Here is a 24766-nt window from a genome sequence, read left to right on the forward strand (position 1 = left end):
AGACATTGTTCAGAAGAACAGCGTACCTTGATTAAAAAGTAGATTGGAGAGGGGAAAACATATAAAGAAGTGCAGAAAATGATCGGCTGCTCAGCTAAAATGATCGCAAATGCTTTAAAATGACAACCAAAACCTGAAAGACGCGGAAGAAAGCGAAAAACTACCATTGGAATGGATAGAAGAATAGCCAAAATGGCGCGGACTCAGCCAACAATCAGCCCCAGGAAGATGAAAGAAGGTGTGACGTTCCCTGTGAGGACTGTTACAATTAGAAGACGCCGATGTGAAGCCAAGCTATCTGCAAGAAGCCCCCGCAAAGTCCCACTGTTGGGAAAAAGACGTGTGCTGAAGAGGTTACAATCTGCCAAAGAGCACATTGACTGGCCTAAAGAGAAATGGCGCAACATTTTGTGGACTGATGAAAGTAAGATTGTTCTTTTTGGGTCTAGTGGGCGGAGACAGTTTGTCAGACGACCCCCAAACACTGAATTCAAGCCACAGTACACTGTGCAGACAGTGAAGCATGGTGGTGCAAGCATCATGATATGGGGATGTTTCTCATACTACGGTGCTGGGCCTATTTATCGCATACCAGGGATCATGGATCAGTTTGAAGACATCAGAATACTTGAAGAGGTCAGGCTGCCTTATGCTGAAGAGGAAATGCCCTTGAAATGGGTGTTCCAACAAGACAACGACCCCAAACACACCAGTAAACGTGCAACATCTTGGTTCCAGACCAACAAGATTGACGTTATGGAGTGGCCAGCCCAATCCCCGGATCTTCATCCAATAGAAAACTTGTGGGGTGACATCAAAAATGCCGTTTCTGAGGCAAAACCAAGAAATAGAGAAGAACTGTGGAATGTGGTCCAATCATCCTGGGCTGGAATACCTGATCACAGGGGCCAGAAGTTGGGGGACTCCATGCAACACAGATGTACAGCAGTTCTCAGAAACAGTGCGACTACAACCAAATATTCATGAAGTCATTCAAAGGAAAGCAAAATCTTCAAACATTTCTCAGTTTATATAGTGAATGTTTGAGTTTGTAAAGAAGAATACAAACACTGCGATTTTTTTGAACCGTCTAATATTCACTTTTCTTCTATTTTTTTAGAGGAACAACACAAATTTGATATATTATTCTTCATGTTTTGATTTGGAATAGAATGTGTCGTGTTCCCAATGCATTTGTGTGGATGGAAATAAAAGCTATTAGAAGGATTTTCAGCTTTATTCACTTTTTTCAACACACTGCTATTATATTGAACGCAACTGTATATACATGATTTCGCATTTATGGGTAGGGGGCGCGCACACCCTACCCGCGCCGTCGTTCGCGGTCTCGGATGTCAATAGGGTTAATAGCAAAAAGTAAAAAATATTGTTTGTTTGTTTTTTTGCTAAATTGTCGTGATTTTTGTGTTTATAGCGCAAAAGATAAAAAATCGCAAAGGCGATCAAATACCACTGAAAGAAAGCTCTATTTGAGGGGGGAAAAACCTGTAAATTTAACTTTGGTGCAGCATTGCATGACTGCACAATTGTCATGTAAAGTAACGATGGAATGCAAAAAAATGGCCTGGTCAGGAAGGGAAGGAAATCCTCTGGAGGGCAAGGGGTTAAAAGAAAAGTTGTATTTTTCTTCCCTTACACAGGATTGGGTATTCAAAGTGAGCAAAGCTTTACTTTTTTCACTCTCCAAAATCAAAATTCACTTTCCTAGACGATCGTCCTCTTTCCTGCAAACAGCGAAGTCTTTTCGATCATTCCCCCCCCCCCCCGCACGCCGTTAATGCCTTCACACCGCATTAGCGATAATTTGCAGTCACGGCCCATTATGCCGTCATAAAGTTTTCTGGTCCGTGTCATCAATTCCGGCTTTCTGGTGTCATTTAGTCAGAAACTAGAATGGCGCAAAATACGAGACCGATCTGTCAAGATGTGTTTAAATGACTCTATAGATTATTAACCCCTTCCTGATGAAGATTGAACGAATTTTAACGCCCGAACCGGTTTTTATACTTCGACACGTGTTGGTAAAACTGTACATATCATTGACTACGTGCGTCCGGATGAATTATACTGCGATTTTTTCTGGATGAATTTGTCATTTATTGGGTGGTAAGCGAGGCGTCACGCTGCCTCTGTGCGGTCTCGCTGTGCTTTAGGCGACCTGGAGGTTTTGTGTGGGTTAGCTTTCCCATAGACTTCTATAATGTCCCGCGGTTTTGGTGCGGTTTCAGAAAGTGCTCTAAAGATGCAACATGCTTTCTGAAACCGCACCAAAACCGCAGCACCTTATAGAAGTCTATGGGAAAGCGCACAAAAACTGCGGGTTGGTTGTGCTCAAGGGCGTCCCTAGGGTTAGTGTCACCCGGAACAGTTGGTGGCACCCCCTCCAACGATCTCCGCAGAATGAATCGGATCTGCGGATTGAGCATAATGGATCAGAGTCCGATCCATTATGCTCCTCAATCCACAGATCCGATCCATTCTGCGGGGATCGTCGGCATGCAACCTATACGGATCGAATCCATCCTGTGGGGATCGTCGGCATGCAACCTATACGGATCGGATCCATCCTGTGTGGATCGTCGGCATGCAATCTATACGGATCGGATCCATCCTGCGGGGATCGTCGCCATGCAACCTATACGGATCGGATCCATCCTGCGTGGATCGTCGGCATGCAATCTATACGGATCGGATCCATCCTGCGGGGATCGTCGCCATGCAACCTATACGGATCGGATCCATCCTGCGTGGATCGTCGGCATGCAATCTATACGGATCGGATCCATCCTGCGGGGATCGTCGGCATGCAACCTGTACAGATCGGATCCATCCTGCGTGCATCATCGGCTTGCTTTACAACTTACTTTTTCGTGGAGTGGGTCCGGTGTCACCCCGTGCGGTAGGTGTCCCGCATCTGCCTCGGGACGGCACTGGCTGTGCTTTAACCTCTTTGCGCCGGCGCCTCCCAGCCCTTAAAGAGTTTCAGAACTCGGGAGGCAGGTGGGGATTTAAGGTCATGTGACCACTGTGATTCGCCGTCACTTGATCGGAAAAGGTCCCAATCGAAAGGGGAGATAAGGACCAGGGGCGTCCCTAGGGTTGGTGTCACCCAGTGCGATAACACTTAGTGACACCCCCCTCCGACAATCCCCGCAGAATGGATCGGATCTGCGGATTGAGCATAATGGATTGGAGTCCGATCCATTATCCTCCCCAATCCAGGAATCCGATCCATCCTGCGGGGATCGTCGGCATGCAACCTATAGGGATCAGATCCGTCCTGCGGGGATCGTCGACATGCAACCTATACGGATCGGATCCATCCTGCGGGGATCTTCGGCATGGAACCTATACGGATCGGATCCATGCTGCTGGGATTTTCGGCATGCAACCTATACGGATCGGATCCATCCTGCGGGGATCGTCGGCATGCAACCTATATAGATCGGATCCATCCTGCGGGGATTTTCAGCATGCAACCTATACGGATCGGATCCATCCTGCGGGGATCGTCGGCATGCAACCTATACAGATCGGATCCATCATGTGACCGCTGTGATTCGCCGTCACATGATCGGAAAAGGTCCTGATCGAAAGGGGAGATAAGGACCAGGGGTGTCCCTAGGGTTGGTGTCACCCGGTGCAATAACACTTGGTGACACCCCCCTCCAACGATCCCCGCAGGATGGATCGGATCTGCAGATTGAGAATAATGGGTAGAAGTCCGATCCATTATCCTCCCCAATTCACAGATCCGATCCATCCTGCGGGGATCGCCTGCATGCAACCTATACGGGGTGACACCGGACCCGCTCCACGAAAAGGTAAGTTGTTAAGAAAGCCGACGATCCCCGCAGGATGGATCGGCGGATTGGGGAGGATAATGGATTGGACTTCTACCCATTATTCTCAATCTGCAGATCCGATCCATCCTGCGTGGATCGTCGACATGCAACCTATACGGATCGGATCCATCCTGCGGGGATCGTCGGCATGCAACCTATATGGATCGGATTCATCCTGCGGGGATCGTCGGCAAGCTTTACAACTTAACTTTTTCGTGGAGCCGGTCCGGTGTCACCCCGTGCGGTAGGTGTCACCCGGTGCGACGCACACCCCCCGCACCTGCCTCGGGATGCCACTGGCTGTGCTTTAACCTTTTTGCGTCGGCGCATCTCGGCCTTTTAAGAGTTTCAGAAGCCGGGAGGCGGGTGGGGTTTTAGGGTCATGTGACCGCTGTGATTCGCCGTCACATGATCGGAAAAGGTCCCGATCGAAAGGGGAGATAAGGACCAGGGGTGTCCCTAGGGTTGGTGTCACCCGGTGCAATAACACTTGGTGACACCCCCCTCCAACGATCCCCACAGGATGGATCGGATCTGCAGATTGAGAATAATGGGTAGAAGTCCGATCCATTATCCTCCCCAATTCACAGATCCGATCCATCCTGCAGGGATCGCCTGCATGCAACCTATACGGGGTGACACCGGACCCGCTCCACGAAAAGGTAAGTTGTTAAGAAAGCCGACGATCCCTGCAGGATGGATCGGCGGATTGGGGAGGATAATGGATTGGACTTCTACCCATTATTCTCAATCTGCAGATCCGATCCATCCTGCGTGGATCATCGACATTCAACCTATACGGATCGGATCCATCCTGCGGGGACCGTCGGCATGCAACCTATACGGATCGGATCCATCCTGCGGGGATCGTCGGCATGCAACCTATACAAATCGGATGCATCCTGCAGGGATCTTCGGCTTGCAACCTATACAGATCGGATGCATCCTGCAGGGACCGTCGGCATGCAACCTATACGGATCGGATCCATCCTGCGGGGATCTTCGGCATGCAACCTATACGGATCGGATCCATCCTGCGGGGATCGTCGGCATGCAACCTATACGAATCGGATGCATCCTGCGGGGTCTTCGGCTTGCAACCTATATGGATCGGATCCATCCTGCGGGGATCGTCGGCAAACTTTACAACTTAACTTTTTCGTGGAGCCGGTCCGGTGTCACCCCGTGCGGTAGGTGTCACCCGGTGCGACGCACACCCCCCGCACCTGCCTCGGGATGCTACTGGCTGTGCTTTAACCTCTTTGCGTCGACGCATCTCAGCCTTTTAAGAGTTTCAGAAGCCGGGAGGCGGGTGGGGTTTTAGGGTCATGTGACCGCTGTGATTCGCCGTCACATGATCGGAAAAGGTCTCGATCGCCCCTTTCGCTCGGAACCTTTTCAGCACATATATATTTTCTAATTGCATGCAAAAATGCGGTCGCTCGGCGTCAAGGGGATAAGAAAAGCACAGCAGGGCATGTGAAGCCCCCCTTAATGTTTTCTCCATTCAGTGAGGAGCACGCTGTTGCAGGGGGTTGAGGGTGCTGGAATCGCAGCCTTTCCCACCCGCAAGCAAAATGCACTGCTCTTTAGTCTGCATTCACACCTGAGCGCAGGTAATTTGAATATTTTTCATACGATTTTTCACCCATATTTTACCTTGATTTTTGCACATTTTTGTGCATTTCCATACAGTGTTTTTTAAGGCTTTTTTGAGCTTTTTTGAGCTTTGAGGGTTTTTTTTTTTATTAGCCAGTAGACAGAAATATCATCTGTTGCATCATTTGCTGCTAGGGTTTTCTGCTTTTTTTTAGCTTTTCCATCTGCTTTTATTTCTTTTTTTATTATTATTCTTTTATTTTTATTTTTTCTGTAGGGTAAGAAGTAAGAGTTAAGGTTAGGTTTGGGTTAGGATTAAGGGTTAGGGTTAATATTTTATTTATTGTCTTCCTATTATTGTTAATGTATTTTTTTTAAGGGTTAGGGTTTTATTAAAAATAAGAATAATGGAATAAATACACAAATAAATTTTAAAAAATCATAAATAAATACTGTCATTATAAATAAATTATTTTAACCCCTAACCTTATCCCTTAAAAAAAAAAAAAAAATAAAGCAATAATAATAATAATAATAATAACATAGTAATACATGAACACCCTAACACAAAATATATCAATATATTATTAAAATAATAATGTATTATTATTATTATTATTATTATTATTATTAATAATAATAATAATAATAATAATAATAATAATAATAACAATAATAAATTATTATTATGTTTATTACTAATAATATTTTTTTTTGTCCGTGTTTGGGTGTTTATTATTATTTTTTAATTTTTTTATTTATTTATTTTTAGGGTTAGGGGGTTAAGGTTAGGGGTTAATTATTATTTATGTATCATGATTTTGTATTTATTTGTGTATTTATTTTATTTACTTTACATTTATTCATATATTATTACTATATATAAATACATTTGTAAAAATGTTTTCATTTGAGCACAAAATCGCGCAAAATGTGCGTCCAAACGTTATTTCATTTATATGGGAATAAAAGCGTGCCAAAAACATGCAAATCTGCTTAATTTGAGCTACAAAAAAAAAGCTCCAGAGCTTGTTTGAGCTTTAGGTGCGTGGCTCCGGGTGACTTGGAGTGGAGATGTGAACCGTTTCCATTGGGGGCTTTTCAGAAGCGCAGGGCTTGCATTCATTCTTAATGCCACCCCCATCTATAAAGGCAGCATGTTTCGGGTGTGGGAAACGCTGGGGAATCGCATGTTGCGAGAGCACGAAGCCATTTCTTGCCTGCTATGGTTTAAAAATGGTGCAGGAGCCTTTTCCGTGCGTAAAACGCAGGCACAGCAGCCTGTTTAAATGAATGGGCTGCCATGCCGAAGCAAACACCCGCTCACGGAGTGTGACCCTGGAGGAGCAAGAGAACAATGGTGGACTGTACAGTGACTGATCACTCTGATGGCCACTTACAGGCTATCACAAATGATCATGTGATCGAGAGCGGGTCCTCCCAGCTCCTGATCATTGGTACAAGGCCCAGAGCTGTCGGTGACAGCTCCATACAAGAGGACATGCTTCAGTTAGGCTGCGTATATGCATGCGCTCGGTGGAAAGGGATAGAACAAACCTGTATTGTACATATTTCTGTGTTATTATATTACTTTGAAATGTTTGAGAAATGCAGCTTTCACATTCCTACATGCGTACCACAGTGCTGCAATACATTCCTATATACAGATGTATAGACTGGGGGGAGGGGGTCTGTAATTCCTATATACAGATGTATAGACTGGGGGTAGGGGGTCTGTAATTCCTATATACAGATGTATAGACTGGGGGTAGGGGGTCTGTAATTCCTATATACAGATGTATAGACTGGGGGGGAGGGGGTCTGTAATTCCTATATACAGATGTATAGACTGGGGGGAGGGGGTCTGTAATTCCTATATATATACAGATGTATAGACTGGGGGGAGGATCTGTAATTCCTATATACAGATGTATAGACTGGAGGGGAGGGGGTCTGTAATTCCTATATACAGATGTATAGACTGGAGGGGGGGGGGGTCTGTAATTCCTATATACAGATGTATAGACTGGAGGGGGGGAGGGGGTCTGTAATTCCTATATACAGATGTATAGACTGGAGGGGGGGTCTGTAATTCCTATATACAGATGTATAGACTGGAGGGGGGAGGGGGTCTGTAATTCCTATATACAGATGTATAGACTGGAGGGGGGGTCTGTAATTCCTATATACAGATGTATAGACTGGGGGGGAGGGAGTCTGTAATTCCTATATACAGATGTATAGACTGAAGGGGGGGTCTGTATTTCCTATATACAGATGTATAGACTGGGGGGGAGGATCTGTAATTCCTATATACAGATGTATAGACTGGAGGGGAGGGGGTCTGTAATTCCTATATACAAATGTATAGACTGGAGGGGGGGGGGTCTGTAATTCCTATATACAGATGTATAGACTGGAGGGGGGAGGGGGTCTGTAATTCCTATATACAGATGTATAGACTGGGGGGGGGGTCTGTAATTCCTATATACAGATGTATAGACTGGGGGGAGGGGGTCTGTAATTCCTATATATATACAGATGTATAGACTGGGGGGGAGGATCTGTAATTCCTATATACAGATGTATAGACTGGAGGGGAGGGGGTCTGTAATTCCTATATACAGATGTATAGACTGGAGGGGGGGGGGTCTGTAATTCCTATATACAGATGTATAGACTGGAGGGGGGGAGGGGGTCTGTAATTCCTATATACAGATGTATAGACTGGAGGGGGGAGGGGGTCTGTAATTCCTATATACAGATGTATAGACTGGAGGGGGGGTCTGTAATTCCTATATACAGATGTATAGACTGGGGGGGAGGGAGTCTGTAATTCCTATATACAGATGTATAGACTGAAGGGGGGGTCTGTATTTCCTATATACAGATGTATAGACTGGAGGGGGGGTCTGTATTTCCTATATACAGATGTATAGACTGGACGGGGGGGTCTGTAATTCCTATATACAGATGTATAGACTGGAGGGGAGGGGGTCTGTAATTCCTATATACAAATGTATAGACTGGAGGGGGGGGGGTCTGTAATTCCTATATACAGATGTATAGACTGGAGGGGGGAGGGGGTCTGTAATTCCTATATACAGATGTATAGACTGGAGGGGGGGTCTGTAATTCCTATATACAGATGTATAGACTGGAGGGGGGAGGGGGTCTGTAATTCCTATATATATACAGATGTATAGACTGGAGGGGGGGTCTGTAATTCCTATATACAGATGTATAGACTGGGGGGGAGGGAGTCTGTAATTCCTATATACAGATGTATAGACTGAAGGGGGGGTCTGTATTTCCTATATACAGATGTATAGACTGAAGGGGGGGTCTGTATTTCCTATATACAGATGTATAGACTGGAGGGGGGTCTGTATTTCCTATATACAGATGTATAGACTGGGGGGGGTCTGTAATTCCTATATACAGATGTATAGACTGGGGGGGATGGGGTCTGTAATTCCTATATACAGATGTATAGACTGGAGGGGGGGGTCTGTAATTCCTATATACAGATGTATAGACTGGGGGGGGTCTGTAATTCCTATATACAGATGTATAGACTGGGGGGGGTCTGTAATTCCTATATACAGATGTATAGACTGGGGGGGGTCTGTAATTCCTATATACAGATGTATAGACTGGACGGGGGGGTCTGTAATTCCTATATACAGATGTATAGACTGGACGGGGGGTCTGTAATTCCTATATACAGATGTATAGACTGAAGGGGGGGTCTGTATTTCCTATATACAGATGTATAGACTGGACGGGGGGGTCTGTAATTCCTATATACAGATGTATAGACTGAACGGGGGGTCTGTAATTCCTATATACAGATGTATAGACTGGAGGGGGGGAGGGGGTCTGTAATTCCTATATACAGATGTATAGACTGGAGGGGAGGGGGTCTGTAATTCCTATATACAGATGTATAGACTGGAGGGGGGGTCTGTAATTCCTATATACAGATGTATAGACTGGAGGGGGGGAGGGGGTCTGTAATTCCTATATACAGATGTATAGACTGGAGGGGGGGGTCTGTATTTCCTATACACTGTATATCTGCAATGACACCTGCCTATTGAAACTATTGCCAGTGAGGAAACATCCCTCCCATTGGTGTCAGTGGGAGTAGAATAAATTCCATCATTGGTGTCAGTGGGGGTAGAATAAATTCCATCATTGGTGTCAGTGGGGGTAGAATAAATTCCATCATTGGTGTCAGTGGGGGTAGAAAAAATTCCATCGTTGGTGTCAGTAGGAGTAGAAAAAATTCCATCATCGGTGTCAGTGGGTGTAGAATAAATCTCATCATTGGTGTCAGTGGGTGTAGAATAAATTCCATCATCGGTGTCAATGAGAGTAGAATGAATTCCATCATTGGTGTCAGTGGGAGCAGAATACATTCCATCATTGGTGTCAGTGGGAGCAGAATACATTCCATCATTGGTGTCAGTGGGAGCAGAATACATTCCATCATTGGTGTCAGTGGGAGTAGAATAAATTCCATCATCAGTGTCAGTTGAAGTAGAATAAATCCCATCGTTGGTGTCAGTGGGAGTAGAATAAATCCCATCGTTGGTGTCAGTGGGGGTAGAATAAATCCCATCGTTGGTGTCAGTAGGAGTAGAATAAATTCCATCATCGGTGTCAGTGGGGGTAGAATAAATTCTATCATTGGTGTCAGTGGGGGTAGAATAAATTCTATCACTGGTGTCAGTGGGAGTAGAATAAATGTCATCATCGGTGTCAGTGGGAATAGAATAAATTCCATCATTGGTGTCAGTGGGAGCAGAATAAGTCCTATTGATGTCATTAATACAATAAAACAAGTGTCAGTTGTTGGAATGGGTGGGATAAAATAACCCCCGAATGGTTGGTGTCACTAGGATAAAATAATCCTCAATGATTTGTGTAAGTGAGAGCAAAAATCGTTGGTGTCAGTGGGTGTAGGAATATAAACATTGGTTACCAATGTGAGCACACACTCCCTCTGTTAATGCTGGGACTGTATTGCGATTGCTCATGCAGGCTGCCATATTGGACCATAAATAAACACTATATTGCCCCCAGTATTGGGCCGCCGGGCTTTCCATACACATGATCTTTAATGGCCCCCCAGTCTTAGTCCGTAGGGTTCAATATTGAGTTGGCTCCGCCCTTTCTACGCACATGACCTTTAATGGCCCCCCAGTCTTAGTCCGTAGTGTTCAATATGGAGTTGGCCCCGCCCTTTGCAGCTATAACAGCTTCAACTCTTCTGGGAAGGCCGTCCACAAGGTTTAGGAGGGTGTCTATGGGAAGGTTGGACCATTCTTCCAGAAGCACATTTGTGAGGTCAGGCACTGATGTCGGGGGAGGAGGCCTGGCTCGCAGTCTCCGCTCTAATTCATCCCAAAGGTGTTCTATGGGGTTGAGGTCAGGACTCTGTGCAGGACAGTCAAGTTCCTCCACCCCAAACTGGCTCCTCCATGTCTTTATGGACCTTGCTTTGTGCATTGGTGCTCAGTCATGTTGGAACGGGAAGGGGCCATCCCCAAACTCTTCCCACAAAGTTGGGAGCATGAAATTGTCCAAAATGTCACCTTAAGAGTTCCCTTCACTGGAACTAGGGGGCCAAGCCCAACCCATGAAAAACAACCCCACACCATAATGCCCCCTCCAACAAACTTTACACTTGGCACAATGCAGTCAGGCAAGTACCGTTCTCCTGGCAACCGCCAAACCCAGACACGGCCATCGGATTTCCAGAGAGAGAAGCGTGATTGGTCACTCCAGAGAACAAATCTCCACTGCTCTAGAGTCCAGTGGCGGCGTACTTTACACCACGGCATCCGAGGCTTTGCATTGCACTTGGTGATGTAAGGCTTGGATGCAGCTGCTCGGCCATGGAAACCCATTCCATGAAGCTCTCTACGCACTGTTGTTGGGCTCATCTGAAGGCCACACCAAGTTTGGAGGTCTTTAGCTATTGACTCTGCAGACAGTTGGTGACTTCTGCGCACTGTGCGCTTCAGCATGCGCTGACCCCGCCCTGTCATGTGACGTGGCCTACCACTTGGTGGTTGAGTGGCTGTTGTTCCCAGTTGCTTCCACTTTGTTATAATCCCACTAACAGCTGACTGTGGAATATTTAGTAGCCAGGAAATGTCACGGATGGACTTATTGCCCAGGTGACCACCTATCACGGGACCACGCTTGGAGTCACTGAGCTCCTGAGAGCGACCCATTCTTTCACCAATGTTTGTAGAAGCAGTCTGCATGCCTAGAGGCTTCATTGTATACACCTGTGTCCATGGAGGGGATTGGAACACCTGAATCACATGGTTTGGAGGGCGGGGCCAATACTTTTGACAATATAGAAGTATTTTTGTGCCCGGGAGCTGCAGGTGTTGTGTATAGCTGAGTGTACAAATGAGTGATGGCTGGTGGTGGGTGTAGATATCTTGGAGTATAATCATGCATAGGAATAGTTATTTTATTTATTTCAGGTACTTATATAGTGCTGTCAATTTACGCAGCATTTTACATATATATTGTACATTCACATCAGTCCCCGCCCCCGAGGGGCGTACAATCTAAGGTCCCTAACTCACATTCATACATACGCATCGGGGCGGACTGACCATTTGGAAACTCGGGCACTGCCTGAGGGCCCGGGGTCAGTAAGGGGCCCCCATGAGATACCCCTGGTACCTTTTTCATAGGCTTTTTTGAGTTTGGCCAAGGACACAGGGGCCCCATGACCCCCTATTGCCCAGGGGGCCCCATGAGTTGTCAGTCCGCCCCTCATACGCACACTAGGGCCAATTTAGACAGGAGCCAATTAAACTACCAGCATGTCTTTGGAGTGTGGGGGGAAACCGGAGCACCTGGAGGAAACCCACGCAGGCACAGGGAGAACCAGGGTGAACTGACAGCTCATGGAGCCCCCGGGCAATAGAGGATCATGGGGTCCCTATGTCCTTGCCCACACTCAAACCACACCCAAAAAAGCCTATTAAAGGTACCAGGGGCATCTCATAGGGCCCCCTACTGACCCCGGGCCCTCAAGTTCCCAAATGGTCAGTCCGGCCTTGGGGACAACATGCAAACTCCAGGCAGGTGGTGCTGTGATTGGGATTCGAACCAGCAACCCTAGTACTGCCAGGCGGAAGTGCTAACCACTTAGCCACTGTGCTGCCCCATGAATTTTTGATCTCACTCCAACATCTGTGACAATAACTCACATGTGTGATGAAATCACCCTTAACATATGCAGGCCGGACCTACATGCACATGTGTGGGGGGACGAGGGTCCACATGGAACCAGCAACCCTAGTACTGCCAGGCGGAAGTGCTAACCATTTAGCCACTGTGCTGCCCCGGCATACAGATGAACACCCCGGGACGCAGCTCGAATTTTTTCACCTTAGAACAAATCTGACCCTGTTTTAACAAGGTTCTGGGGATGTTTCCTCCTTTGGGTTGATCCCTATGGTTGTCTTTTTTCCAACCTATGTAATGATATGAAGAATATGAATTCAGTGACACCTTCCCTTATGGCAGTGTTTCTCAACTCCAGTCCTCATGGACCCCCAACAGGTCATGTTTTCAGGATTTCCCTCAGATGAAACAGCTGTGGTAATTACTAAGGCAGTGAAACTGATCAAATCACCTGTGCAAAATAATGGAAATCCTGAAAACATGACCTGTTGGGGGTCCATGAGGACTGGAGTTGAGAAACACTGCCTTATGGCCATGTAGTGCAATGCTGTGAAGTGGTCTCCTAAAGGAGTACATCCAAATGTTGACTATGGATGGCAGCTGGTGGTGTGAATGGTGGCAGTTGAGGCAATAGTTAATCCTCAGAACTATAATAAATCTTCGGTGAGCTCACATGTTGAGTTGTTGTGAAGTCTCTGTGAAAGTTTAATAAAAGGAGCCCGGGGCAGAATCCGAGGTGAGGCTCTCTGAGCTGGATAATTGTAGCGGGCCTCGCTCGTTCCATGTGCTGCGGGGCTGCTCAGCTATCGCCCCCGACTGCGCCACGCGGACAACGTGAACTGCATTTATTTGTACCGTTATGGCTGAGATGTGGAGGCAGCCTGAGCAGTATTTCTCACAAGCAGAAGTAGTATTTTCTTTGGCTCTGGGGCCAGTGAACGGTTGAGATGAAAATGCTGAAAAAATGTCCATGTGTGGTCAAATTGTGGTGCATGTGCTGCCAGACCACGGTGTCAGAGATTGCTGGCATACTGCTGGTGATGGTAATAGATTGGGACATGGTACAGATGTGGTTGGAGACCGGAGATATGCTGCAAGAGACTGTAATATGTTACATTAGAAAAGTAGTCTCTGAACTGCGGCCCCCGCTGTTCTCCTCACTGTCCGCAACACTGACACCAATGATGGGAGACACTATTCCTCTCACTGACATCAACAATGGGACACTATACCTCCCACTGACACCAGTAATGGCACGCTATTCCTCCCACTGACACCAATGATGGGCGCTATTCCTCCAACTAATAGCAATGATGGGGAACTATTCCTCCCACTGACTGATACCAATGATGGGGCACTATTCCTCCCACTGATACCAATGATGGGGCACTATTCCTCCCACTGACGGCAATGATGGGGCACTATTCCTCTCACTAATACCAATGATGGGACACTATTCCTCCCACTGACACCAATGATGGGTCACTATTCCTTCCACTGATATCAATGATGGGTCACTATTCCTTCCACTGATATCAATGATGGGGCACTATTCCTCCCACTGATACCAATGATGGGGCACTATTCCTCCCACTGATACCAATGATGGGGCACTATTCCTCCCACTGACACCAATGATGGGGCACTATTCCTCCCACTGACACCAGTGATGGGGCACTATTCCTCCCACTGACACCAGTGATGGGGCACTATTCCTCCCACTGATACCAGTGATGGGGCACTATTCCTCTCACTAACACCAATGATGGGGCACTATTCCTCCCACTGATACCAGTGATGGGGCACTATTCCTCCCACTGACACCAATGATGGGTCACTATTCTTTCCACTGATATCAATGATGGGGCACTATTCCTCCCACTGACACCAATGATGGGTCACTATTCCTTCCACTGATATCAATGATGGGGCACTATTCCTCCCACTGACACCAATGATGGGGCACTATTCCTCCCACTGATACCAATGATGGGGCAATATTCCTCCCACTGATACCAATGATGGGGCACTATTCCTTCCACTGACATCAATGATGGGGCACTATTCCTCCCACTGACACCAATGATGGGGCACTATTCCTCCCACTGACACCAATGATGGGGCAATATTCCTCCCACTGATACCAATGATGGGGCACTATTCCTTCCACTGACATCAATGATGGGGCACTATTCCTCCCACTGACACCAATGATGGGGCACTATTCCTCCCACTGATACCAATGATGGGGCACTATTCCTCCCACTGACACCAATGATGGTGCACTATTCCTCCCCTGACACCAATGATGGGGCACTATTCCTCCCACTGATACCAATGATGGGGCACTATTCCTCCCACTGATACCAATGATGGGGCACTATTCCTTCCACTGATATCAATGATGGGGCACTATTCCTCCCACTGACACCAATGATGGGGCACTATTCCTCCCACTGATACCAATGATGGGGCACTATTCCTCCCACTGACACCAATGATGGGGCACTATTCCTCCCACTGACACCAATGATGGGGCACTATTCCTCCCACTGATACCAATGATGGGGCACTATTCCTTCCACTGATACCAATGATGGGGCACTATTCCTCCCACTGATACCAATGATGGGGCACTATTCCTCTCACTGACACCAATGATGGGGCACTATTCCTCCCACTGATACCAATGATGGGGCACTATTACTGCCATTGACACCAATGATGGGGCACTATTACTGCCATTGACACCAATGACGGGGCACTATTCCTCCCACTGATACCAATGATGTGGCACTATTCCTTCTACTGACAGCAATGATGGGGCATTATTACTTCCATTGACACCAAAAACAGGGCACTATTCCTCCCACAGACACCAGTGATGGGGCACTATTTCTCCCATTGAAAGCAATGATGGGGCATTATTATGTTCATTGACACCAATCACGGGCACTATTCCTGCCACTGACACCAATGATGGAGCACTATTCCTCCCACTAATACCAATGATGGGGCACTATTCCTCCCACTGACACCAATGATGGGGCACTATTCCTCCCACTGACACCAATGATGGGGCACTATTCCACACACTGACATCAGTGTTGGGGCACTATTCCTCCCACTGATACCAATGATGTAGCATTATTCCTCCCATTGAAAGCAATAATGGGGTGCTATTCCTCCCACTGACACCAATGATGATGATGGCACACTATTTTTCCCATTGGTAACAGCAATGGGATACTATTCATCCCACTGAAACCAATGGTGGGGCACTATTACATAGTTACATAGTTAGTCTGGCTGAAAAAAGACAAAAGTCCATCCAGTTCAACCAAAAAAAAAAAAAGAAAGTTATAATCCTATACCCACAGTTGATCCAGAGGAAGGCAAAAAAAAACCCCAACAATGTGGCACTCTTACTCTCCCTAATACCAACGATGGGGCATTGTTTACTCCCACTGACACCAGGACATTTTCTGCTCCTACTGTCCACAGTCCGGACCCCCTAAAGAACAGTAAACTGTCCCTTTGTTTAGAAAGTTTGGGCTCCCCTGCACATTGGGCGACAGGGCTAGCCCACTGGTGGATCTAGGGGGAAACAATAACGATCACTTCAATAGATAGGTTTGCCCCCCCCAATCTCTAAAGATGAAAACACATGGAGTGAATTTCAGATGCTTTCTGATGAACCAGACAAATGGCAAATGGTGGGTGGCCCTGTCAGTACCTTCCTGCTCCACATCCTTTGATCTGAAAATCGATAAAAAGTATGCCAGAAAATTGTCAGACGAACAGTAACTGCATCCAGTCAGATTCAGCCACCATTTGGGAATTCTGACAGCTGCAGGTGCTGGCTGTCAGGATGCAACTGACTGCATGGTTGGAGAAATCAGTAAATTTCCCTAATCCCCGATCCAGCCAAAAATGGGGATCCTGAACACCGGCCATCCAATGTCCATGGTAATCCATCCATCTGTGCCTCTGCAGCTGCCTTTGAACTTCAAGTCTTCTTTCTCACATTTCATGCTGCCTTACCCACATGGAAGAAAAATATAATTTTAAATATATTTTAAAAATATTCTTCTCAAATATATTGATATATATTTGAAATACTACAATTTTGTCCGTATTCAATATATTTCAATATATATATATATATTGCATGTTGAAATGTGTTTTTATACATTACAAAATATATGAAAAAAAAGAAAAATAGTTTTAAAAATATATATATTTTAAATATATTCTTCAGATTTTTTTTAACAAAGAAATAAGTCAATATTCAATACATTTCAAAATATATTTCAATACACACACATATATATATATACACACTGTATGTTGAAATGTGTTTTTATTACAAAATATATAAAAAAAAGGTTCTGGAGTGGCCTAGCCAGTCTCCAGACCTAAATCCAATAGAACATCTTTGGAGGGAGCTGAAACTCCGTGTTGCTCAGCGACAGCCCCGGAACCTGACAGATCTAGAGGAGATCGGTGTGGAGGAGTCGGCCAAAATCCCTGTTGCAGTGCAAACCTGGTCAGGAACTACAGGAAACGTCTGACCTCTGTAATTGCAAACAAAGGCAAAGCATAGTAGTACCCAGGGGGCGGACTGACAACTCATGGGGCCCCCGGGCAATAGGGGATGATGGGGCCCCTGTGTCCTTGCCCAAACTCAAAAAAGCCTATGAAAAAGGTACCAGGGGCATCTCATGGGGCCCCCTACTGACCCCGGGCCCTCGGGCAGTGCTCGAGTTTCCAAATGGTCAGTCCGCCCCTGGTAGTACCAAATATTAACACAGATTTTCTCAGGTGTTCAAATACTTCTGTTCAGCAGTGCAAGACAAATACATTCTTTACAAATCATACAATGGGATTTCCTGAATTTTTTAAAAACATTCTGTCTCTCAGAGTGGGAATGCACCTACAATGTGAATTGAATGCCAGACCCCTCCATGATGGAGAAGTGGGAGAACTTGCAAAATCGCAGGGGGTTCAAATACTTCTGTTCCTCACTGTATATATATATATATTTTTTTTTTTTTTTTAAATATATTGAATATGACCAAGATTGTAGTATTTCAAATATATGTCAATATATTTGGGAATAATATTTTTAAAATATATTTAAACTACATTTTTCTTCCATGTGGGCATGTTCTTTTGTTCTAACAATCATTAAATGATGTCATTGGGCAATACTGCTCTGTGAGAACATTGTGGTGAAAAGACCAGATATAGAAGGACCTTATGATAAGGAAATGACATTCCCATAAATCAGGTCAATGTTCACAATGATGTCACCTCAACCAGCTCCAGTGACCGTCCTCCACGTCCTCGTTCTTCTCCTCCCCGGGAACACACCATGATGAAACCGTTTACAGCCTCTCAATAATGTGGAGTTTGTCCCAGCAGATCCGCCTGTACATGTAATATAACCATTTATAGAGGCGTCCGTGTCATCATCTCACTCCTCTTATCGCCCATTTCCCTGTCTGAACACATCCGAAGAAAGTCCACGACTGTGACCGCATCTACTTCATTATGAAGTCTTTTATTATTGAAATATAATTTATGTGCAATTATTTTATCGTCATAAATGACAGCACAGATGGTCAACCTTTTTCTTTTACAAAAGGGTTTATTAATGAATAGCAAAAAAAAAAAAAAAATACAAAGATACTACTTGCATGCAGAGAAAAGCATGAAAATGCGAACAACGGAATGAAAGGAGGTGCATATTGGGTGGACAAAATCACAAATTTAGTGCAAAAGTTTATATATATATATATATATACACATATTGTTTTTTAAAAAAAAAAAGCCGTGTCATTGGGCCAGCTGGGGGGCGTACAGGGCCGCTTCCCGTACAGTAATAGGGTGACACGCAGCTTCCTCTACATTATTGTTCCCAAGCGGTCTACAGCTCGGCGCTATGACGTCATAGGGCGCCAGGTTGAAAGTGAAGGCTGTACTCCCTACCAGGCCCAAGTGTGTCCATCGACATGTAGGGCACAAATATACAAGAAATTTTGTTTTATATGTGCCGAAAGCTGCAAAACCAACAATTGTTACATGCTTCACTGCATCTGAGCAACACAAACCAAAAACACTATTTAATTCATATTTAATATTCAAAGCAACCCCCCCACCCTCCCCATCCATCCATGTCTTCATGCTTTATTTTGTGGAGAAATCACGTTGAACCCCCCTTTGTATTTTTAGCTGCGGGCATCTGTAATGGCAGATGATTCATGTAGCATTTACATCCTGGAATCCATCTACCCTTAGCTCAGGCATGTAGGCAGGATTGTGTGCTTGGCTGAGAAAGCCCCTCCTCCCATGAAGACTCCTGGGATGTATGACATCATTTAGGTCAGAAACCAGGAAGTAACCAAAGAAATGTAAAAAAAAAAAGCAAACGCCCCCATCCATCCATGTCCCCATGCTTTATTTTGTGTAGGAATCACTTTTACACCCCCCTTTGCATTTCTAGCTGCAGCCATCTTGAGTAAGGGTAGATGATTCATGTAGCATTTACTTCCTGGAATCCATCTGCCCATAGCTCAGGCATATAAGCAGGATTGTGTGCTTGGCTGAGAAAGCCCCTCCTCCCATGTAGACTCCTGGGATGTATGACATCATTTTGGCCTAGGGCAGAAACCAGGAAGTAACCAAAGAAATGTAAAAAAAAAAAGAAGCAAATGCCCCTATCCATCCATGTCCCCATGCTTTATTTTGTGAAGGAATCGCTTTTACACCCCCCCCTTTGCATTTCTGTGACCAAGCCCCCAGTGGGTGGGGTGAAACGCGTCAGTTGCCTGGCCAGAACGCCAGCTGAGGCCATTCCTCAACATTGGACCCCTGGGGTTGGTTGAGCAGCGTCCATCCCTTCACGAGAAATTATTTTTTACGTTTCCTGAATTTTAGCTTTAACACCGTAAACTTTACATTTGTCATTGGTTTACTAATCCATTCATTTGTTTGTAGTACGTCTGTCTAGTGACTCCTCTGTCTTGTTTGTCATACTAGGTGCCTGCACCATGGACAGACGACAGAACACATACATCATGGAAAACGGCTTCAAAGGTAGGACTGAACAATGAGCGACGTGGTCAGCAATACTGACCAGTACAATGCCTCTCCACCCAAACCTGAACATTTATTTCTGCATGGATCATTCAGGAGTGAATCTCGGACTACAGAGGCAACACAATTACTACTTGCCCCCCCTCCCTCCGCTTAGTCAATCAGTGTCACAGCCTGGGCACATGGGCATCAAATGGGACACCAAAGTGCTTTCCTTGTCCCTACCAAGTACTCCCCAACTGAAGGATTGAGCTCTCCTTAGAGCCCTTGTTATGGCCAATCCTGCCTATCTTACTCAGGGATTGTTTTCTCAGAGAATAGATGCAGGAACTCCCCCACTTTCGAGTTACCCCTTGTCTCCGCCCCCTACCCACCTCCGAGTACCATCTCTTGTCTCCGCCCACTACCCACCCCTGAGCACCATCTCTTGTCTCCGCCCACTACCCACCCCTGAGCACCATCTCTTGTCTCCGCCCCTACCCACCTCCGAGCGCCATCACTTGTCTCCACCCACTAGCCACCTCCGAGCACCATCCCTTGTCTCCGCCCCCTACCCACCTTGGTTCCTCCCTCTACCTACCTCCCAGTACCAACTCCGTTTAGAGAATACAGAACCAAATATCGTTTTGTGGTACCAAATAATTTGTATGGAATTTGTTATTGATAACAAGAAAAGCAGTAAAATAGATTCCCTGCAGCCAGCAACAATAGACCCTCCTGCAACAAAACACCCCCAAGCAACAATAGGTCCACCTCCATTAACAATAGATCCTCCAGTAACAATAGATCCCCGTCCAGCAACAATAGACAATAGGTCCATCTCCATTAACAATAGATCCTCCAGCAACAATAGATCCCCATCCAGCAACAATAGACCCTCCTGCAACAAAACACCCCCAAGCAACAATAGGTCCACCTCAATTAACAATAGATCCTCCAGCAACAATAGATCTCCAAGCAGCAATAGACCTCCGCAAGCCACAATAGATATCCCAGTAGCCAGCATCAATAGACCCCCCAGCAACAATATACATCCTCCCAACAATTGACACCACTTGCAGCAAAATACATCCCAAGCAACACTAGACCCCCCAGCAACAACAGACCCCCGCCAGCAATGATAGACTTCCTCCCAGCAACAATAGACCTCCGCAAGCCACAATAGATCTCCCAGTAGCCAGCATCAATAGACCCTCCAGCAACAATATACATCCTCCCAACAATTGACCCCCCTTGCAGAAAAATACATCCCAAGCAACACCAGACCCCACAGCAACAACAGACCCCCTCCAGTAACAATAGATCTCCCAGCAAAAATAGACCCCCACAAACAAAAATAGATCTCCCAGCAGCCAGCATCAATAGACCCTCCAGCAACCAGTACCAAAATACACCCTTCCAACAACAATTGACCCTCCTTGCAGCAAAATACATGCCAAGCAACACTAAACCCCCCAGAAACAATAGACCCTCACCAGCAATGATGGACTCCCTCCAGTAACAATAAATCTCCCAGAAATATAGACCCCCACAAACAACAATAGATCTCACCATAGCCAGCATCAATAGACCCTCCAGCAACAATAGACACTTTCCCAGTATCCCTCACAACAACAATTGAGCCCCCCCCCCCCCAGCAATAACAGACCCTGGAGACAATAGATCTCCCAGCAACCAGCAACAATATATACCGTCTGAACAACAACTGACCCCTCTTGCAGTAAAATACATCCCGAGCAACAATATCCCCCCCCAGCAACACTAGACCCCCCAGCAACAATAGACCCTCGCCAGCAACAATAGACCCCTCCAGCAACAATAGTTCTCCCCTTAGGTAGAATCATTAGACCCTCCAGCAACAATAGACACCCTCCCAGTATACCTCCCAGCAACAATTGACACCCCCCCCCCCCCAGCAATAACAGACCCTGGAGACAATAGATCTCTCAGCAACCAGCAAAGATATATACCCTCTCAACAACAACTGACCCCTCTTGCAGTAAAATACAACCCAAGCAACAATAGCCCTCCCTCTCCAGCAACACTAGACCCCCCAGCAACAATAGACCCTCGCCAGCATCAATAGACCCTCCAACAACAATAGACACCCTCCCAGCAACAATTGATCCCCCCCCCCCTCCCCAGCAACAACAGACCTTGGAGACAATAGGTCTCCCAGTAGCCAGCAATAGTAGAACCCCCAGCGCACCCCAGAACCCCTGGCCATTACATACATTACGGGGTGGAGGTGCCGGTACTGTGCCCCCCCCCCCATTCCCTGCCCTTACACCATCATTGGCATTCTTCATAATCTAAAATAAGTAAAAAAAAAAAACTCCAATGAGAAGTGCGAGGGCCCCGTAGTAATGACTGCGGACCTGAGAACTCTTGCTGCTGAAATACACTAGAGCAGTGGTAGGTGACCTCGGCACTCAGGGTGTGGTGGAACTACAAATCCCATGTGGCACGTTTAACCCCTGCAGTGCAGGGAGGGGCTTACTAAAAGAGCTTGGTTTGTCTGATTCCTGGAGTTCAGCTTTTAAAGGTCACTTGTAAGCAGGGGCGTACTGACAACTCATGGGGCCCCCAGGCAATAGGGGATCATGGGGCCCCTGTGTCCTTACCCAAACTCAAAAAAGCCTATGAAAAAGGTACCAGGGGCATCTCATGGGGCCCCCTACTGACCCTGGGCCCTTGGGCAGTGCCCGAGTTTCCAAATGGTCAGTCCGCCCCTGCTTGTAAGTAATTATAAAATACAGTGATGCAGTGCGGAAAATAATTTTTTGATCCCCTGCAGATTTTGTAGGTTTGCCCACTTACAAAGAAATTAAAGGTCTATAATGTTTATCATTAGTGTATTTTAAATGATAAAGACAGAATATCGACCAACAATCCAGAATAAACTCACGATACAAATGTTATAAATTGAGTTGCAGTTCAGTCAGTAAAATAAGTATTTGATCCCCAAGCAAAACATGACTTGGTACTTGGTGGAGAATCCCTTGTTGGCCAGCACAGAGGTAAGACGTCTCTTGTCGTTGGTTCCCAGGTTTGCACACATCTCAGGAATTGATTTTGGATCTCTCTTCTTTACAGATCTTCTCTAAATCCTTGAGGTTTCTTGGCTGTCACTTGGCAACTCGAAGTTTCAGGTCCCTCCATAAACTTTCTACAGGATTAAGGTCTGGAGACTGGCTAGGCCACTCCGTGACCTTAATGAGCTTCTTCTTGAGCCACCCTTTGTTGACTTGGTGGTATGTTTTGGGTTATTGTCATGCTGGAAGACCCATCCACAATCGATCTTCAGTGTTCTAGTTGAGTGAAGAAGGTTCCCCTGTCAAGATTTTACAATACATGGCCCATCAATTGGCCCCTCAATGCAGCAAAGTCAGCTTGTACCTTTAGCAGAGAAACAGCCCCAAAGCATAATGTTTAAACCTCCGTGCTTGACTGTAGGGATGGTGTTCTTAGGGTCATAGTCAGAATTTTTCTTCCTCAAAATATGGCAAGTCGAGTTAATGCCAAAGTGCTCAATTTTGGTCTCATCTGACCACAGCACTTTCTCCCAATCCTTCTCTGAATCATTTGGATGCTCACTGGCAAACTTCAGACGGGCCTGTACATGTGCCTTCTTAAGGAGGGGGACCTTGCGGGCACTGCAGGATTTCAATCCATGGCAGCGTATTGTGTTACCAATGGTTTGTTTGGTGACTGTGGTCCCAACTGCCTTGAGCTCATTCACAAGCTCCTCCCGTGTAGTTCTGGGCTGATCCCTCACTTTTCTCATGATCATCCTTACCCCATGAGGTGAAATCTTGCATGGAGCTCCAGATCGAGGGCTATTGATGGTGATTTTGTATTTCTTCCATTTGTGAATAATCGCTCCAACAGTTGTCTCCTTCTTGCTGATGGTCTTGTAGCCCATTCCAGCCTTGTGCAGGTCTGCAATCTTGTCCTTGATGTCCTTTGACAGATCTTTGGTCTTGCCCATGGTGGTGAGGTTTGAATAGAAGAAAGAGATTCTGTGGACAGATGTCTTTTATACACATAACGATTTGTCGTTAGGAGCACCATCTTAAATTGACAGGACTAATCTGTGTACCACATGAGCACATAGCCAGTCTGTGGGAGCCAGAATCACTGTTGCTTGGTAGGGGATCAAATACTTATTTTACTCACTGAACTGCAACTCAATTTATAACATTTGTATCGTGTGCTTTTTTCTGGATTTTCGGTCGATATTCTGTCTCTATCTTTTAAAATACACCCATGATAAAAATGATAAACCCTTCATTTCTTTGTAAGTGGGCAAACTTACAAAATCTGCAGGGAATCAAATCATTCTTTTTGCCATTGTATATACAGTAGTAGTCCATGATGTCCTCTTTACCCACAACAAAACAATGCAATGAAAACTCCACACTGCACCCGCATTTTATAGTCGAGAGTGCAAAATCTGGTGCAGCTGTGCATAGAAACCAATCAGCTTCCAGGTTTTATTGCCAAAGCTTAATTGAACAAGACCAAGTTAGAAGCTGATTGGCTGCCATGCACAGCTGCACCAGATTTTGCACTTCCCAGCAGCGCCGGATCTAACCTGTCTGATATGGGGGTGCAGTTAAAAAAAAGTCAGGAGGTATAATGTCAGTAGTGTGATAGGGATGCATGGAAGCAGTATTCCCTGTTCACTCGGAAAAATTTTATACCATGGAGTCATAACCTGGAAGTAACATCTTACAGGTAGTGCAGAGGTGGTGCAGGAGTGAACTGGGAATGCGGTCATTAGTTTAGGGTGATTAAACAGAACCTGTGCCCCCTGATATCAGGTGTCCCTAACAGAGTCCCTCCTTATATCAGTTCTTCTCAGAGTCCCTCCTTACATCAGGTGTCCCCATCAGAGTGCCCCATTACATCAACTATCCCCATCAGTGTCCCCTTACATCAACTGCCCCCATCAGAGTGCCCCATTACATCAA

At 45.9% G+C, this 24766-nt stretch overlaps 1 protein-coding gene across 1 annotated transcript in view; it reads left to right on the plus strand.

The window, feature by feature from the left end:
- LOC149427762 (uncharacterized) overlaps positions 1–24766 on the plus strand; it is a gene marked incomplete at its 5' end in the record, with an annotated part of 460704 nt that overhangs the window by 332797 nt on the left and 103141 nt on the right. Inside the window, one exon of the mRNA XM_089667692.1 lies at positions 19734–19790. Coding sequence (XP_089523818.1) covers positions 19734–19790 — 57 coding nt within the window. The remainder of the gene's footprint in view (positions 1–19733; positions 19791–24766) is intronic.

Source organism: Staurois parvus, unplaced genomic scaffold, assembly GCF_062004578.1.
Source record: "Staurois parvus isolate SC_StPar_1 unplaced genomic scaffold, SC_StPar_1.0 ptg003510l, whole genome shotgun sequence".
Classification (NCBI taxonomy): Eukaryota; Metazoa; Chordata; class Amphibia; order Anura; family Ranidae; genus Staurois; species Staurois parvus.